The sequence below is a fragment of the Aegilops tauschii genome, chromosome 7 (genome assembly GCF_002575655.3).
Source record: "Aegilops tauschii subsp. strangulata cultivar AL8/78 chromosome 7, Aet v6.0, whole genome shotgun sequence".
Lineage (NCBI taxonomy): Eukaryota > Viridiplantae > Streptophyta > Magnoliopsida > Poales > Poaceae > Aegilops > Aegilops tauschii.
Window position 1 is genome coordinate 30,532,065 of NC_053041.3, and position 18,942 is coordinate 30,551,006.

At 44.4% G+C, this 18,942-nt stretch overlaps 1 protein-coding gene and 1 long non-coding RNA gene across 2 annotated transcripts; one reads left to right on the plus strand and one right to left on the minus strand.

Moving 5' to 3' along the window:
• Positions 1-812: 812 nt before the first annotated feature.
• LOC123494793 (uncharacterized) lies at positions 813-5,217 on the minus strand. Its single transcript, XR_006666729.2, has 3 exons — positions 5,024-5,217; positions 1,487-1,591; positions 813-952 (listed from the first exon to the last, which is right to left on the minus strand). It is a non-coding gene; the product is annotated as an uncharacterized lncRNA (long non-coding RNA).
• On the plus strand, positions 1,598-4,639 carry LOC109747865 (uncharacterized). The gene is made up of 3 exons (XM_045231222.1): positions 1,598-1,951; positions 1,986-2,824; positions 2,976-4,639. The coding sequence occupies exons 1-3, from the start codon at positions 1,804-1,806 to the stop codon at positions 4,608-4,610; spliced, it is 2,622 nt and encodes an 873-aa protein (XP_045087157.1). The 5' UTR covers positions 1,598-1,803; the 3' UTR covers positions 4,611-4,639.
• Positions 5,218-18,942: the final 13,725 nt, after the last annotated feature.

The following is an 18,942-nucleotide window of genomic DNA, read 5'->3' on the forward strand; positions in this document are numbered from 1 at the left end:
GTACGACGGACCTGGTACGACTGTATCGGTGAACAAGTAGTAGGCGAGGAGAGTCGGGTGTGGGCCGTAACCCGTAGTTGTTTTGGCCACATGTGGCCATGTGACTCGGTTGTGCGTGTGTGTGCTTAATGCTGTGTGTGACACCGAGCAAGACAGGAAATAAGATTTTACTCTGAAACACTCTCTCCCCGTTCGTCTATCTCACCTACCATGCTCTCTCTCCTCACCTCAAATTCTTCTGCTGTGCGACCGATCCCATTCATAGGGTCATCACAGGTCAGCACTAATATTTGGTGACATATTATTTGCTTTCCTCGCAGAAAATGTATCTTTTTATCCAGTTGTTTTTAGAAGCCATATAGACTGGGTTTGACATCTTATTAAGTAGCACAAATATGTAAGGAGAGTTCATTTATGTATCCTGATGAATCCAAGTTTCATTGTAGCACAACAGCACAACAGAACAGGAAGTTCCAATGGGCCAAAGACCAGCTCATCCTTTGCTACGACGATGGAAATTTCCACCACATGCAAATTGCATTATTTTGTGCTCCAGTTTTGTCCTTTGCCTTTTCAAATGATGAGGACCTTCAAGTACTTTGTTTTGTTGGAACTTTCATGGAGAGTATTTAAGAACTCCCAGCATCACAATAAAAAGAAATATGTTCAAGCAGCATGATGAACCATGATGGATAGAATGATTTGAGATAATTGTAAAGCCAGACAAGTGTCAGGCTACCAGAACACAGCTGTACACGATCCACCGTGGGGTAGACCAGCAAGCCATGGGATTACGATCTGCAGTCCCAGAATGAGTCCATCCAGTAGGCATTTCACCGGAAACTAACTATGCTGTCCATCCAGGGAAGTTCGTTGAACATGAACCAAGTCATTCCCCAGATCCATTCCAACTCAGATGCCAGCTAATAAGAAGCCTTATGCCATCAGATTCCTATACAATATATTTAATTCGTCAGCATCATGACATGTTACACTGTCCTCTGGCAATGCAACTAAATCACTATACAAAGAATTAGCTTAGTCTCCTTATGTGATTACGGAATAACAGACGGCCGTTGATATGAATGACTGAACCTCGTTAGTCAGAGCGAAGACGATAAACGTGCCTACATTCCTAACTCAACTTGAGTGTAGGTGATGTTTATATTTTGGCATACAGCTAATGCAAGGAAGCTTCATGGCATAAGCATCTCCCAGAACTCAACGATGCTACCTAGTACTAGAAAAGGATATATAATAGGCAAGTCTTGTCTGGTCACATAAACTAAGTATTGTCCTGTCCACACAACCACACACCCTGTCTAGGATGACAATACTAATGAGTATTTGACTATTTCCCATCAGTTATGGGCTTATAGGATAAATAATGATGCAAAACAATATTTAAGGCATTTTACAATTATCAAATAAACTCTCTCGGAATAAAACGAGTATTGCTACTTTATATGCAGGAAAAAGAAGTTACCTAGATTGTAAATAAATTGCAGCATGTTCAACTGAAACCCGGAGTGTGAACGCAGACTACTTCAAGTCCTCAGCTGGCAAATGTTTGTTCAGTTGCTGTACAAGCCTGTGAAAGACAACGGGATAAAACTTTTAAACAAGACCAATTGATGGAGTCGTGGCATAATTAGCAAACAGGCAGCTGCCAGGGAAACATGGTGGCTAAGGTGTGGTGACGCTATCTGCACCTGTGCAGCTATAAAACCAAGAGCTCAACTGAGCAGGTCTTCACATCGCCCGAAGGCACCTTATTCGTCCTCCACTCCACCATTTTTTGCAATGCCACCCAGCGACCAAGTAGTATCCCCTAATCCAATGGGGTCAGACAGCAATAAGCCTTCAACAGAGTACCAGCTGAAGAAGTACCTTCTTCTGGCCACTCTGGTTGCGACGGTGACATATGCTGCGGGGCTCAACCTGCCTGCGGGGGGGGGGGGGGGGGGGGGGCGGGTGGGGGGGGTGGGTCTGGGCAGACGCAAAGGAGGGACACCTCGCGGGCGACCTGATCCTCCATGATACCCACTACCACCGCTACCTCGCGTTCTACTACTGCAATGCGACTGCATTCGCCGCGTCAGTTGTGGTATGCCTCCTCCTCCTCATTCTGAACAGCGAGTCCAAAGCCTGGGCAGCTGCATTGCGGGTGCTCATGGTTCTTGATTTACTTGGCCTCATGGGAGCCTATGCTGCTGGAAGCTGCCGTGATACATTCACAACCATCTACTCTTCAGTGATTATGTCAGCCATCCTCCTATACATCATGATTGCTTTCTTCGTCTATGTCTTCTCGGGGAATCCTGAGAAGCAAGCCGAGGATCCTAAAAATCACAAGCGTGAAGATCAGCATGAGGTCTTGATGCTACTCGCGACCTTTGTTGTTACTATCACATATGTGGCTGGGCTGAACCCACCAGGTGGCTTCTGGAGCAACTCCAAGGATGGCCACCTTGTCAGCAACCCAATTATGCAGGAACACAACTCCAGCCGCTATCAGGCATTCTTTGTCTGCAACACCACTGCATTTGTTTCATCCCTTCTTATTATCATTCTTCTCCTTGACAAGAAGCTGATACTCTCCTTACCTTCACTGAACCTAAACAAATCGTCTGCACGGTTTGTAGCATTGTATGGATTCATTGTCATCGCGCTATTTGGCCTTGTTGGTGCCTATGCTGCTGGGAGCTGCAGGGAGCCTGAAACAACTACCTATGTTGTTTGCCTTATTGGCGCGGTTCTTGCCTATATCTCCCTTCAAGTCGTTATAACCAAAGCCATTACTGAAAATAATCGAGACTTATTCGTCGAGCCAGAAAGCAGCAGGTATGTAAAGCACTAGTTATCCCCATTTGTATCCTGCAACTTAACTATGCTTAACTGAGTATTGTCAAATTACCAGGGATAATGAAACAACAGGAAAAGCCGAGGCCAACAAAGCACTGGAAAGAGCCAAGACCAATGAAGCATCAAAAAAATCCAATGAGGCACTGGGAAAAGCCAAGGCTGAAGAACCAGAAAAATCCCAGGCCAACCAAGCTCTGGAAAAAGCACGCAACCTTGTTATATTGCTTGCTACTCTCGTTGCGAGCATCACTTACCAAGCTGGGCTAGATCCACCAGGCGGCCTCTGGCCAGATGACCGGGATGGTCATAAGGGTGGCGACCCAGTATTGCTGACAACACACCCTACACGGTACAAGGTGTTTTTCTATAGCAACTCAGCAGCTTTTGTGGCATCATTAATTGTCATCACAATGGTCCAGAGTAGCTCCCTTCTTAGGCGCCATACACTGGAGGCAGCCATGTTACTGGATCTGTTCGGCCTCATAGGTGCATATGTCGCAGGGAGTTGCAGGGATGTAAGCTCCTCCATATATGTTGTCGCCTTGGCTGGAGCTGTCCTTGTCTATGTGGTGATTCATATTGTTTTCTTCACATTAGACCACGGGGTCAAGCCGGAAGAAGAGACTGTGTTGGATAATAGGCGTGAGGTGTTGCTGCTCTTGGCAATCTTGGTCGCTACACTCACTTACCAAGCTGGGTTGACCCCACCTGGCGGCTTCTGGTCAGCGGATGACAACTTGGGGCACCATGCAGGATTCCCAGTCCTCCTAGATAACTTTCCTCACCGTTACAGGGCATTCTTCTACTGCAATGCGATGAGCTTCATGGCATCCGTAGCTCTAATTGTCCTCCTTGTGAACCCGAATCTATACAGGCCAGGCATACGGTGCTATGCACTCTATGTTTGCATGGTGGCAGGTATGTTTGGGCTCATGGGCGCCTATGCTGCTGGAAGCTCCCGCCACCTACGAACTTCCATCTATGTGTTAACATTGGTTGCTGCAGTGTTTGCATTTGTAATTTTGCTGGTCATTTACTTCTGGAAACAATCCCAGAAAAAAAAGATCTCCAAACAAGACGGCAACGGCAGCGATGTGTCCCATGATCAAGGGCCCTCCGGGCAAGGAGTCAGCACTATTCACCCTTCTCAAAGAAGATACCCCGGCGCAGATATTGAATCCACTAGATCAAGAGAGGAGGACAACCGCCTCAAAGAAAAAGATGAGAAGGAACCCCAAGATGTAGAGGACAGCCCTGACGAGAAAAGAAACAAGGACCTTCGGGAGTACTTGATGCTGGTAGGAGTCTTGGCCGCAAGTGTGACATATCAAAGTGGCCTAAAACCTCCAGGTGGCCTCTGGCAAGACAACAACAATGGGCACTCCGCAGGCAACTCAATCCTCCACGACATCAACAGAAGCCGGTACCAAGCTTTCTTCTATAGCAACTCCACTTCATTTATAGCTTCTATTGTGGTGGTGGTCTTGCTTCTTCCAAAGACGCTGCATGGCCACAAGTTGCTACTCTGGCCAATGCACACGGCCATTCTGCTGAACATGCTCGGCCTCCTGGGTGCCTACGCAGCAGGAAGCACAAGGGAGTGGGAGACGTCCAGGAATGTCATCTGTCTAGTCATTCCTGTGCTGGTCTGTGTTGCAGGCTATGCAACCTGGTCACTCTATAAAAGAAGGACCAATGCCACAAAGGAAATTGCACATGAAGCAACTAGTGTTGAGAAAAGCTAGGCATCATGTGATGTTTTGCCTGCTTTCAATTTGATTCAACTGCAAAATCTGTATCTGCATTTAATTTTAATACATTGAGTTCAATTTCACATGTATTTACCATATGGTTCTCCATACTCGACATATATGTATTATGATTTTGCCTTTTCTGTTTTGTACAACTGGGCGAAAAAAGTAGGTGCTGGTTCCAGTATTGCTAGCTATTGTGCAAGACATAAACATATAGTCAAACAGAAAATTTACTGGTGCCAAGCTACGATTTTGAGCTTCTTCATTGTTGTCTGTGGTGATGCATGGCACTTTATCGCTTTCGGTATCAATTGCAAGCATTCTGCTTGCAAGCCGCAATGTCAAGATGGACAATACATCGATACAAGACAAGAAGCAATAGAAACCGATAACAGGGAAGATACCTGGAATCGGGGTGTGATCTAGTACACGTGCCTGTGTCTTGATCGGTGTACCAGGAGCGCTCGACCTGCTTCCCTGCCGCCCGTGCTCCTGCTGCTGCTCTGCCGCTAGCTCCACCTGCGGCTGACTCACGTTGTCCTCCGACGGCAGCATCGATAGTTGAAGCCCCATCGGCGTCCGTCGTCCTCGCCGTGCTCCTCCCGACGTCGTCCTCATCGTCACCAAGCCGCATACTGATTGATGCTGCATACTCAACATGCGCCTCAACCCGAGCATTCAGTCCCTTACTTCTTAGTTCAGGATTTGCATCTTCATATCCCACACTGAACTTGAAACATTCAGTATCATGTTGCATGCAGGCACAAGATCAACGTGCGCCTGAAATATTGAACATTAGCTGAAGTCAAGCTTAGAAATTTGAAACTTAGGCTGATTGTGTTTTAATTTACACTAAATCATGGAGTAACTTACTGTATCCATGGTTTTCAGGTGTGTTACTGTATCCACGAACTTTGCTTTGTTACGTTAAAAATTCTTTAAACATTGTTTCTTTAATGAATTTTTACATTAAAAAAATTTACATCCCTAAACTCCATGTTTTGACACTACATATTTTGACATTAAAGGTTAGCCAAGTTAAATAAGCACTGCACATTTCTGAATTAACAAATGGCACCACAAGTACTCCCATCCAGGCCAGATCATGCCAGCACCAAATAGAATTTAGGATCTCCAGATTCGACGGGGAAACGCCAATGTGAAGCTGCAATCATGGTAAGAGTTTGATTTACGAAGTTTACTAGTCTAATTGTATTCACAAGCCATCTTGAATTCCAACTTTAGTCAAAAATAATTCTTTGTTCGGATGCGCTTACAACATAAATTTTCTTTAGGATAGGAACACTAGGTGTAAAGTTTCCTCGGTGAGTTGTTGAATTTACGGCATTTTGGAATTTCTTAATTCATCTACAGTTTGCCCTTCCTACTTGCTTGTTAATTCTGACCGTTTCTCATTTTGTTACTAGGAGTAGTTCTTATCTGAATCATTGGGAGCAAAAATGGGAGCAGAGCAATCAAAAAATGGGAGTAGTGCTCTAGATGGACCAGCATCAGTATTATCAATCCATTAACAGCAGGTTAACTGAGGCAAGGAAGTGTTAACTAAACTGAAACTAAATGACCATTTAAAATGACAAACTACTCCTTAGTGTGATGATTGCAACACAAACAACGGGAGTATTTTGAAATGATTGCAGGAGTATTATCGATCCATTAACAGAAGGAGTATTTTAAAATGATTGCAACACAAACAGGCAAGTGTGATGATCTGTTATTTCTACAGTTGTTGAGCAAAAACTAACGAAGTTCAGACCACTGTTGAAGATGTCCTTGAGCTGCCACTCCTTTCACCTTTTTTGAAGATGTCCTTAAACTGCCACTCCTTTCCAAGAACAAACACGCCCACCACACGCGCCCAATTGTCGGCCTTATGCTTAGCTGGCTTGTCCCTCACCTTGAACGCCACCTGTTTGCTCCGTTCTATGCATCTTCTATGCAAGATTGATGACAGAACATTAAGATAAAAAAATTGGAGTAGAGTTCTATGCAAGTTACATGTTCAAAATTGAGATGTCTGGACTGAATCAAACTGGACAAGAAAAAATGGAGGAAATTACTGTAGTAGATCAATATACTGGTATATCCATGATGTTGAACAGAGGGTAGTACCTGAGCAGAGTATAGCAAACAGAATCAAACTGAATTTTAGTAGATCAAATTGCGGTACATCAAACTGAATCAAACTTAAATGTTGGGCAAGGTGTTGCATGAGTAATTTAAGTGAATGATTCAGTTTTATTTTCAGTGAATGATTTAGAATATCATCAGCCTTTAGGTGTGTGATGAAGGTACTGAACTTTGTTTCCCTATGCAGCAAAAAGGAGCAGGCTTTGCATTATGTTAATATCAGCACATTCAGCTCCTCATACACGGCATGTATCCACGGATACGTCTAGGATCATGGATACATAATGCAAATGTACCAGGTCTAAATGTGTCAAGCCAGAAAAGCATCCTGCAAATGTAAATGTACCAGGTAGGACATGTGATTTAAATCTAAGCTCAACTCAACTCCATCACCTAGCAGCCCTTTTTTCCTCTGGAATCAATAGTCAAACTTTCAGAGACAAAATCGAGAGTTACTAACCTTAAATACGTAGCCATTTTCTCATTCATACCGTGATACACATTTTTTCAGTTAAAAATTCGTACTCCCAATGAAAGCACTTGTGGCAAATTCAGTTTTTCAGCTAAAATTCAGTTTAAAAAAATCAGAGTAAACTTGTTGCAAAGGAGAGCAAGGATAGCTTTCTTAGAAGTTCAGGAGAATTACCAATGAGAGGCTGAGATAGTGAGATTCAGCGCGATGATTCAGGAGAGGTGCGTTTACTTAGGAGGAGTCTGCACACATATCCTGCATGCTGCAGCCGGAGGGGGCGACGAGCGCACGCCGGACAGCAACGGGCGGGCGGCGGGACGCAAAGCTTGACGGGTCACCGGCCACTGCGGATCCGCCGGTAATCAGAGCTCCTCGTTTTTCCATTTTCTTTTTTAGAGAGATAATCGTTTTTTTTTTCTTTTTGAGATTTTTAATATTTAGAGGCAACCGGGTGATGATCATCCAAGGGCGGACCCAGGACAAAAATGACCCGGTGTCCCATGTCCATCACATGTGTGGATATCAACAAGTAATATACATAAGAATAACGGCTTGTATTTTCTTTTCGGCCTTTGGCTGGTGCCCGGAAACCTTGTTAAACATCCTTCTTATTTAATAAATGGGGCAAGTCTTTTGCCTCCGTTTCAAAGTTTTTTTTAGTAATATACATAATAGTAACACACATAAGAATAAGTTTACATAGAATATGATATAAGAGTGAATATGCTTATCAGAAATCCAAATATAAGAGGTTCGCTTGAAATATTAGTTGATAGTAGAATATGGAGCAATAGTAGAGCATCAAATTATGAAAATAAGTACGAAGGATGCTGACACAATGCAACATTAAAGCTTTGATTGCCTACAGAATAAAAGAAACAAAACCACTTAGTAACATATTAAGTACTCCCTCCGTTCCCAAATATAAGTCTTTCTAGAGATTCTACCAAGTGACTATATACGGAGCAAAATGAGTGAATCTACACTCTAAAATATGTCTACATACATCCGTATATTGTATTCCATTTGATATGTTTAAAAAGACTTATATTTAGGAACAGAGGAAGTATAATTCTGCAATAAACAGATATGTTAAGACAAGTACCTTTTAAAAATATTTTAAAGTTTTTTCATGGCCCCAAAGCGATCGATTACCGCTTCATTTATAATCTTGCCAAGTCGCCGGAAGCCGGATCAGTGGGGAACTAAAATTTCTGGCTGATATTTTTCCATTTTTTAGTCCATAAACTGAGCTTCTACTATAATTTAAGATTTTTCCCCAGCCGTTATTAAGATAATTAAAATTTGCACAAAGAAGAAAAAGAACTATAAAACATATTACTGCACTTGAACTGCTAGGTATATAATTAGACTTACTTGACATTTTGCTTGTGCGTCCAGCCGGTAGGTGCTCAAGAGTATCCTAGGCTTTTCTAGAGAGAATTCCTTCCGGCGTTGGCCGCCTCATGCTGGTACAGAGGGTGTTGGTCGCGAATGCTGGTGCGGAGGCTGAGATAGTGAGATTCAGCGCCATGATTCAGGAGAGGTGTGTTTCCTTAGAGCAACTCTAGCAGGCCTCGCATTTTGCTGATCTGTAAAATGTGTTTGCAGGTCGCACATGGGCGGATATACAGGCCGAAATTTGCGGCGGCTGACTAGAAACCGTAAACAAACCCCTAAATTTTAAAAAAAGTTGTTTCGCGCGAGAAATTTAAGCAACAGCTCGTCGGAGCTCGCTCGCATACATGGTTCTTCTTCGCATAATAAGTTCATACACACCACATACATACATAAAGGTACCAAAGTAATCCAGGAGTGGATCACTGGACAGCGGTCAAGAACATCCTGAAATACCTCAAAAGGACTAAGGATATGTTTCTCGTTTATGGAGGTGACAAATAGCTCGTCGTAAATGGTAACGTCGATGCAAGCTTTGACACTGATCCGGATGACTCTAAGTCACAAACTGGATACATATTTATATTGAACGGTGGAGCTGTCAGTTGGTGCAGTTCTAAGCGGAGCATCATGGCGGAATCTACATGTGAAGCGGAGTACATAGCTGCTTCGGAAGCTGTCAGTTGCTTCGGAAGCTGTTACAAGGTGTGAAGTTGAGTCAGACTCAATGCCCGACCACTGCAGAAGATAGAGAGAAAATGAAAGTCATTCCCTATGCCTCAGCCATAGGTTCTATCATGTATGCAATGCTATGTACCAGACCTGATGTGTGCCTTGCTATTAGTTTAGCAGGGAGGTACCAAAGTAATCCAGGAGTGGATCACTGGACAGCGGTCAAGAACATCCTGAAATACCTCAAAAGGACTAAGGATATGTTTCTCGTTTATGGAGGTGACAAAGAGCTCGTCGTAAATGGTTACGTCGATGCAAGCTTTGACACTGATCCGGATGACTCTAAGTCACAAACCGGATACGTATTTATATTGAACGATGGAGCTGTCAGTTGGTGCAGTTCTAAGCGGAGCATCATGGCGGGATCTACATGTGAAGCGGAGTACATAGCTGCTTCGGAAGCTGTCAGTTGCTTCGGAAGCTGTTACAAGGTGTGAAGTTGAGTCAGACTCAATGCCCGACCACTGCAGAAGATAGAGAGAAAATGAAAGTCATTCCTTATGCCTCAGCCATAGGTTCTATCATGTATGCAATGCTATGTACCAGACCTGATGTGTGCCTTGCTATTAGTTTAGCAGGGAGGTACCAAAGTAATCCAGGAGTGGATCACTGGACAGCGGTCAAGAACATCCTGAAATACCTCAAAAGGACTAAGGATATGTTTCTCGTTTATGGAGGTGACAAAGAGCTCGTCGTAAATGGTTACGTTGATGCAAGCTTTGGCACTGATCCGGATGACTCTAAGTCACAAACCGGATACGTATTTATATTAAACGGTGGAGCTGTCAGTTGGTGCAGTTCTAAGCGGAGCATCATGGCGGGATCTACATGTGAAGTGGAGTACATAGCTGCTTCGGAAGCTGTCAGTTGCTTCGGAAGCTGTTACAAGGTGTGAAGTTGAGTCAGACTCAATGCCCGACCACTGCAGAAGATACAGAGAAAATGAAAGTCATTCCCTATGCCTCAGCCATAGGTTCTATCATGTATGAAATGCTATGTACCAGACCTGATGTGTGCCTTGCTATTTGTTTAGCAGGGAGGTACCAAAGTAATCCAGGAGTGGATCACTGGACAGCGGTCAAGAACATCCTGAAATACCTCAAAAGGACTAAGGATATGTTTCTCGTTTATGGAGGTTACAAATAGCTCGTCGTAAATGGTTACGTCGATGCAAGCTTTGACACTGATCCGGATGACTCTAAGTCACAAACCGGATACGTATTTATATTGAACGATGGAGCTGTCAGTTGGTGCAGTTCTAAGCGGAGCATCATGGCGGGATCTACATGTGAAGCGGAGTACATAGTTGCTTCGGAAGCTGTCAGTTGCTTCGGAAGCTGTTACAAGGTGTGAAGTTGAGTCAGACTCAATGCCCGACCACTGTAGAAGATAGAGAGAAAATGAAAGTCATTCCCTATGCCTCAGCCATAGGTTCTATCATGTATGCAATGCTATGTACCAGACCTGATGTGTGCCTTGCTATTAGTTTAGCAGAGATGTACCAAAGTAATCCAGGAGTGGATCACTGGACAGCGGTCAAGAACATCCTGAAATACCTCAAAAGGACTTAGGATATGTTTCTCGTTTATGGAGGTTACAAATAGCTCGTCGTAAATGGTTACGTCGATGCAAGCTTTGACACTGATCCGGATGACTCTAAGTCACAAACCGGATACGTATTTATATTGAACGGTGGAGCTGTCAGTTGGTGCAGTTCTAAGCGGAGCATCATGGCGGAATCTACATGTGAAGCGGAGTACATAGCTGCTTCGGAAGCTGTTACAAGGTGTGAAGTTGAGTCAGACTCAATGCCCGACCACTGCAGAAGATAGAGAGAAAATGAAAGTCATTCCCTATGCCTCAGCCATAGGTTCTATCATGTATGCAATGCTATGTACCAGACCTGATGTGTGCCTTGCTATTAGTTTAGCAGGGAGGTACCAAAGTAATCCAGGAGTGGATCACTGGACAGCGGTCAAGAACATCCTGAAATACCTCAAAAGGACTAAGGATATGTTTCTCGTTTATGGAGGTGACAAAGAGCTCGTCGTAAATGGTTACGTCGATGCAAGCATTGACACTGATCCGGATGACTCTAAGTCACAAACCGGATACGTATTTATATTGAACGGTGGAGCTGTCAGTTGGTGCAGTTCTAAGCGGAGCATCATGGCGGGATCTACATGTGAAGTGGTGTACATAGCTGCTTCGGAAGCTGTCAGTTGCTTCGGAAGCTGTTACAAGGTGTGAAGTTGAGTCAGACTCAATGCCCGACCACTGCAGAAGATAGAGAGAAAATGAAAGTCATTCCCTATGCCTCAGCCATAGGTTCTATCATGTATGAAATGCTATGTACCAGACCTGATGTGTGCCTTGCTATTAGTTTAGCAGGGAGGTACCAAAGTAATCTAGGAGTGGATCACTGGACAGCGGTCAAGAACATCCTGAAATACCTCAAAAGGACTAAGGATATGTTTCTCGTTTATGGAGGTTACAAATAGCTCGTCGTAAATGGTTACGTCGATGCAAGCTTTGACACTGATCCGGATGACTCTAAGTCACAAACCGGATACGTATTTATATTGAACGGTGGAGCTGTCAGTTGGTGCAGTTCTAAGCGGAGCATCATGGCGGAATCTACATGTGAAGCGGAGTACATAGCTGCTTCGGAAGCTGTCAGTTGCTTCGGAAGCTGTTACAAGGTGTGAAGTTGAGTCAGACTCAATGCCCGACCACTGCAGAAGATAGAGAGAAAATGAAAGTCATTCCCTATGCCTCAGCCATAGGTTCTATCATGTATGCAATGCTATGTACCAGACCTGATGTGTGCCTTGCTATTAGTTTAGCAGGGAGGTACCAAAGTAATCCAGGAGTGGATCACTGGACAGCGGTCAAGAACATCCTGAAATACCTCAAAAGGACTAAGGATATGTTTCTCGTTTATGGAGGTGACAAAGAGCTCGTCGTAAATGGTTACGTCGATGCAAGCTTTGACACTGATCCGGATGACTCTAAGTCACAAACCGGATACGTATTTATATTGAACGATGGAGCTGTCAGTTGGTGCAGTTCTAAGCGGAGCATCATGGCGGGATCTACATGTGAAGCGGAGTACATAGCTGCTTCAGAAGCTGTCAGTTGCTTCGGAAGCTGATACAAGGTGTGAAGTTGAGTCAGACTCAATGCCCGACCACTGTAGAAGATAGAGAGAAAATGAAAGTCATTCCCTATGCCTCAGCCATAGGTTCTATCATGTATGCAATGCTATGTACCAGACCTGATGTGTGCCTTGCTATTAGTTTAGCAGGGAGGTACCAAAGTAATCCAGGAGTGGATCACTGGACAGCGGTCAAGAACATCCTGAAATACCTCAAAAGGACTAAGGATATGTTTCTCGTTTATGGAGGTGACAAAGAGCTCGTCGTAAATGGTTACGTCGATGCAAGCTTTGACACTGATCCGGATGACTCTAAGTCACAAACCGGATACGTATTTATATTGAACGATGGAGCTGTCAGTTGGTGCAGTTCTAAGCGGAGCATCATGGCGGGATCTACATGTGAAGCGGAGTACATAGCTGCTTCGGAAGCTGTCAGTTGCTTCGGAAGCTGTTACAAGGTGTGAAGTTGAGTCAGACTCAATGCCCGACCACTTCAGAAGATAGAGAGAAAATGAAACTCATTCCCTATGCCTCAGCCATAGGTTCTATCATGTATGCAATGCTATGTACCAGACCTGATGTGTGCCTTGCTATTAGTTTAGCAGGGAGGTACCAAAGTAATCCAGGAGTGGATCACTGGACAGCGGTCAAGAACATCCTGAAATACCTCAAAAGGACTAAGGATATGTTTCTCGTTTATGGAGGTTACAAATAGCTCGTCGTAAATGGTTACGTCGATGCAAGCTTTGACACTGATCCGGATGACTCTAAGTCACAAACCGGATACGTATTTATATTGAACGATGGAGCTGTCAGTTGGTGCAGTTCTAAGCGGAGCATCATGGCGGAATCTACATGTGAAGCGGAGTACATAGCTGCTTCGGAAGCTGTCAGTTGCTTCGGAAGCTGTTACAAGGTGTGAAGTTGAGTCAGACTCAATGCCCGACCACTGCAGAAGATAGAGAGAAAATGAAAGTCATTCCCTATGCCTCAGCCATAGGTTCTATCATGTATGCAATGCTATGTACCAGACCTGATGTGTGCCTTGCTATTAGTTTAGCAGGGAGGTACCAAAGTAATCCAGGAGTGGATCACTGGACAGCGGTCAAGAACATCCTGAAATACCTCAAAAGGACTAAGGATATGTTTCTCGTTTATGGAGGTGACAAAGAGCTCGTCGTAAATGGTTACGTTGATGCAAGCTTTGGCACTGATCCGGATGACTCTAAGTCACAAACCGGATACGTATTTATATTAAACGGTGGAGCTGTCAGTTGGTGCAGTTCTAAGCGGAGCATCATGGCGGGATCTACATGTGAAGTGGAGTACATAGCTGCTTCGGAAGCTGTCAGTTGCTTCGGAAGCTGTTACAAGGTGTGAAGTTGAGTCAGACTCAATGCCCGACCACTGCAGAAGATAGAGAGAAAATGAAAGTCATTCCCTATGCCTCAGCCATAGGTTCTATCATGTATGAAATGCTATGTACCAGACCTGATGTGTGCCTTGCTATTAGTTTAGCAGGGAGGTACCAAAGTAATCCAGGAGTGGATCACTGGACAGCGGTCAAGAACATCCTGAAATACCTCAAAAGGACTAAGGATATGTTTCTCGTTTATGGAGGTTACAAATAGCTCGTCGTAAATGGTTACGTCGATGCAAGCTTTGACACTGATCCGGATGACTCTAAGTCACAAACCGGATACGTATTTATATTGAACGGTGGAGCTGTCAGTTGGTGCAGTTCTAAGCGGAGCATCATGGCGGAATCTACATGTGAAGCGGAGTACATAGCTGCTTCGGAAGCTGTCAGTTGCTTCGGAAGCTGTTACAAGGTGTGAAGTTGAGTCAGACTCAATGCCCGACCACTGCAGAAGATAGAGAGAAAATGAAAGTCATTCCCTATGCCTCAGCCATAGGTTCTATCATGTATGCAATGCTATGTACCAGACCTGATGTGTGCCTTGCTATTAGTTTAGCAGGGAGGTACCAAAGTAATCCAGGAGTGGATCACTGGACAGCGGTCAAGAACATCCTGAAATACCTCAAAAGGACTAAGGATATGTTTCTCGTTTATGGAGGTGACAAAGAGCTCGTCGTAAATGGTTACGTCGATGCAAGCTTTGACACTGATCCGGATGACTCTAAGTCACAAACCGGATACGTATTTATATTGAACGATGGAGCTGTCAGTTGGTGCAGTTCTAAGCGGAGCATCATGGCGGGATCTACATGTGAAGCGGAGTACATAGCTGCTTCGGAAGCTGTCAGTTGCTTCGGAAGCTGTTACAAGGTGTGAAGTTGAGTCAGACTCAATGCCCGACCACTTCAGAAGATAGAGAGAAAATGAAACTCATTCCCTATGCCTCAGCCATAGGTTCTATCATGTATGCAATGCTATGTACCAGACCTGATGTGTGCCTTGCTATTAGTTTAGCAGGGAGGTACCAAAGTAATCCAGGAGTGGATCACTGGACAGCGGTCAAGAACATCCTGAAATACCTCAAAAGGACTAAGGATATGTTTCTCGTTTATGGAGGTTACAAATAGCTCGTCGTAAATGGTTACGTCGATGCAAGCTTTGACACTGATCCGGATGACTCTAAGTCACAAACCGGATACGTATTTATATTGAACGATGGAGCTGTCAGTTGGTGCAGTTCTAAGCGGAGCATCATGGCGGAATCTACATGTGAAGCGGAGTACATAGCTGCTTCGGAAGCTGTCAGTTGCTTCGGAAGCTGTTACAAGGTGTGAAGTTGAGTCAGACTCAATGCCCGACCACTGCAGAAGATAGAGAGAAAATGAAAGTCATTCCCTATGCCTCAGCCATAGGTTCTATCATGTATGCAATGCTATGTACCAGACCTGATGTGTGCCTTGCTATTAGTTTAGCAGGGAGGTACCAAAGTAATCCAGGAGTGGATCACTGGACAGCGGTCAAGAACATCCTGAAATACCTCAAAAGGACTAAGGATATGTTTCTCGTTTATGGAGGTGACAAAGAGCTCGTCGTAAATGGTTACGTTGATGCAAGCTTTGGCACTGATCCGGATGACTCTAAGTCACAAACCGGATACGTATTTATATTAAACGGTGGAGCTGTCAGTTGGTGCAGTTCTAAGCGGAGCATCATGGCGGGATCTACATGTGAAGTGGAGTACATAGCTGCTTCGGAAGCTGTCAGTTGCTTCGGAAGCTGTTACAAGGTGTGAAGTTGAGTCAGACTCAATGCCCGACCACTGCAGAAGATAGAGAGAAAATGAAAGTCATTCCCTATGCCTCAGCCATAGGTTCTATCATGTATGAAATGCTATGTACCAGACCTGATGTGTGCCTTGCTATTAGTTTAGCAGGGAGGTACCAAAGTAATCCAGGAGTGGATCACTGGACAGCGGTCAAGAACATCCTGAAATACCTCAAAAGGACTAAGGATATGTTTCTCGTTTATGGAGGTTACAAATAGCTCGTCGTAAATGGTTACGTCGATGCAAGCTTTGACACTGATCCGGATGACTCTAAGTCACAAACCGGATACGTATTTATATTGAACGGTGGAGCTGTCAGTTGGTGCAGTTCTAAGCGGAGCATCATGGCGGAATCTACATGTGAAGCGGAGTACATAGCTGCTTCGGAAGCTGTCAGTTGCTTCGGAAGCTGTTACAAGGTGTGAAGTTGAGTCAGACTCAATGCCCGACCACTGCAGAAGATAGAGAGAAAATGAAAGTCATTCCCTATGCCTCAGCCATAGGTTCTATCATGTATGCAATGCTATGTACCAGACCTGATGTGTGCCTTGCTATTAGTTTAGCAGGGAGGTACCAAAGTAATCCAGGAGTGGATCACTGGACAGCGGTCAAGAACATCCTGAAATACCTCAAAAGGCCTAAGGATATGTTTCTCGTTTATGGAGGTGACAAAGAGCTCGTCGTAAATGGTTACGTCGATGCAAGCTTTGACACTAATCCGGATGACTCTAAGTCACAAACGGGATACGTATTTATATTGAACGGTGGAGCTGTCAGTTGGTGCAGTTCTAAGCGGAGCATCATGGCGGAATCTACATGTGAAGCGGAGTACATAGCTGCTTCGGAAGCTGTCAGTTCCTTCGGAAGCTGTTACAAGGTGTGAAGTTGAGTCAGACTCAATGCCCGACCACTGCAGAAGATAGAGAGAAAATGAAAGTCATTCCCTATGCCTCAGCCATAGGTTCTATCATGTATGCAATGCTATGTACCAGACCTGATGTGTGCCTTGCTATTAGTTTAGCAGGGAGGTACCAAAGTAATCCAGGAGTGGATCACTGGACAGCGGTCAAGAACATCCTGAAATACCTCAAAAGGACTAAGGATATGTTTCTCGTTTATGGAGGTGACAAAGAGCTCGTCGTAAATGGTTACGTCGATGCAAGCTTTGACACTGATCCGGATGACTCTAAGTCACAAACCGGATACGTATTTATATTGAGTGGTGGAGCTGTCAGTTGGTGCAGTTCTAAGCGGAACATCATGGCGGGATCTACATGTGAAGCGGAGTACATAGCTGCTTCGGAAGCTGTCAGTTGCTTCAGAAGCTGTTACAAGGTGTGAAGTTGAGTCAGACTCAATGCCCGACCACTACAGAAGATAGAGAGAAAATGAAAGTCATTCCCTATGCCTCAGCCATAGGTTCTATCATGTATGCGATGTTATGTACTAGACCTGATGTGTGCCTTGCTATTGGTTTAGCAGGGAGGTACCAAAGTTATCCAGCAGTGGATCACTGGACAGCGGTCAAGAACATCCTGAAATACCTCAAAAGGACTAAGGATATGTTTCTCGTTTATGGAGGTGACAAAGAGCTTGTCGTAAATGGTTACGTCGATGCAAGCTTTGACACTGATCCGGATGACTCTAAGTCACAAACCGGATACGTATTTATATTTAATGGTGGAGCTGTCAGTTGGTGCAGTTCTAAGCGGAGCATCATGGCGGAATCTACATGTGAAGCAGATTACATAGTTGCTTCGGAAGCTGTCAGTTGCTTCGGAAGCTGTTACAAGGTGTGAAGTTGAGTCAGACTCAATGCCCGACCACTGCAGAAGATAGAGAGAAAATGAGAGTCATTCCCTATGCCTCAGCCATAGGTTCTATCATGTATGCGATGCTATGTACTAGACCTGATGTGTGCCTTGCTATTAGTTTAGCAGGGAGGTACCAAAGTAATCAAGGAGTGGATCACTAGACAGCGGTCAAGAACATCCTGAAATACCTCAAAAGGACTAAGGATATGTTTCTCGTTTATGGAGGTGACAAAGAGCTCATCGTAAATGGTTACGTCGATGCAAGCTTTGACACTGATCTGGATGACTCTAAGTCACAAACCAGATACATATTTATATTGAATGGTGGAGCTGTCAGTTGGTGCAGTTCTAAGCGGAGCATCATGGCGGGATCTACATGTGAAGTGGAGTACATAGCTGCTTCGGAAGCTGTCAGTTGCTTCGGAAGCTGTTACAAGGTGTGAAGTTGAGTCAGACTCAATGCCCGACCACTGCAGAAGATACAGAGAAAATGAAAGTCATTCCCTATGCCTCAGCCATAGGTTCTATCATGTATGCAATGCTATGTACCAGACCTGATGTGTGCCTTGCTATTAGTTTAGCAGGGAGGTACCAAAGTAATCCAGGAGTGGATCACTGGACAGCGGTCAAGAACATACTGAAATACCTCAAAAGGACTAAGGATATGTTTCTCGTTTATGGAGGTTACAAATAGCTCGTCGTAAGTGGTTACGTCGATGCAAGCTTTGACACTGATCCGGATGACTCTAAGTCACAAACCGGATACGTATTTATATTGAACGGTGGAGCTGTCAGTTGGTGTAGTTCTAAGCGGAGCATCATGGCGGAATCTACATGTGAAGCGGAGTACATAGCTGCTTCGGAAGCCGTCAGTTGCTTCGGAAGCTGTTACAAGGTGTGAAGTTGAGTCAGACTCAATGCCCGACCACTGCAGAAGATAGAGAGAAAATGAAAGTCATTCCCTATGCCTCAGCCATAGGTTCTATCATGTATGCGATGCTATGTACCAGACCTGATGTGTGCCTTGCTATTAGTTTAGCAGGGAGGTACCAAAGTAATCCAGGAGTGGATCACTGGACAGCGGTCAAGAACATCCTGAAATACCTCAAAAGGACTAAGGATATGTTTCTCGTTTATGGAGGTGACAAAGAGCTCGTCGTAAATGGTTACGTCGATGCAATCTTTGACACTGATCCGGATGACTCTAAGTCACAAACCGGATACGTATTTATATTGAACGGTTGAGCTGTCAGTTGGTGTAGTTCTAAGCGGAGCATCATGGCGGAATCTACATGTGAAGCGGAGTACATAGCTGCTTCGGAAGCTGTCAGTTGCTTCGGAAGCTGTTACAAGG

Excerpts from the sequence above, each read along its gene's own strand:
- LOC109747865 (XM_045231222.1), top strand. The coding sequence starts at position 1,804 with ATGCCACCCAGCGACCAAGTAGTATCCCCTAATCCAATGGGGTCAGAC. Across the intron at positions 1,952-1,985 it reads GGGGCTCAACCTGCCTGCGG|GGGTCTGGGCAGACGCAAAG; the intron begins GGGGGGGGGGGG and ends GGTGGGGGGGGT. Across the intron at positions 2,825-2,975 it reads AAAATAATCGAGACTTATTC|ACCAATGAAGCATCAAAAAA; the intron begins GTCGAGCCAGAA and ends GAAAGAGCCAAG.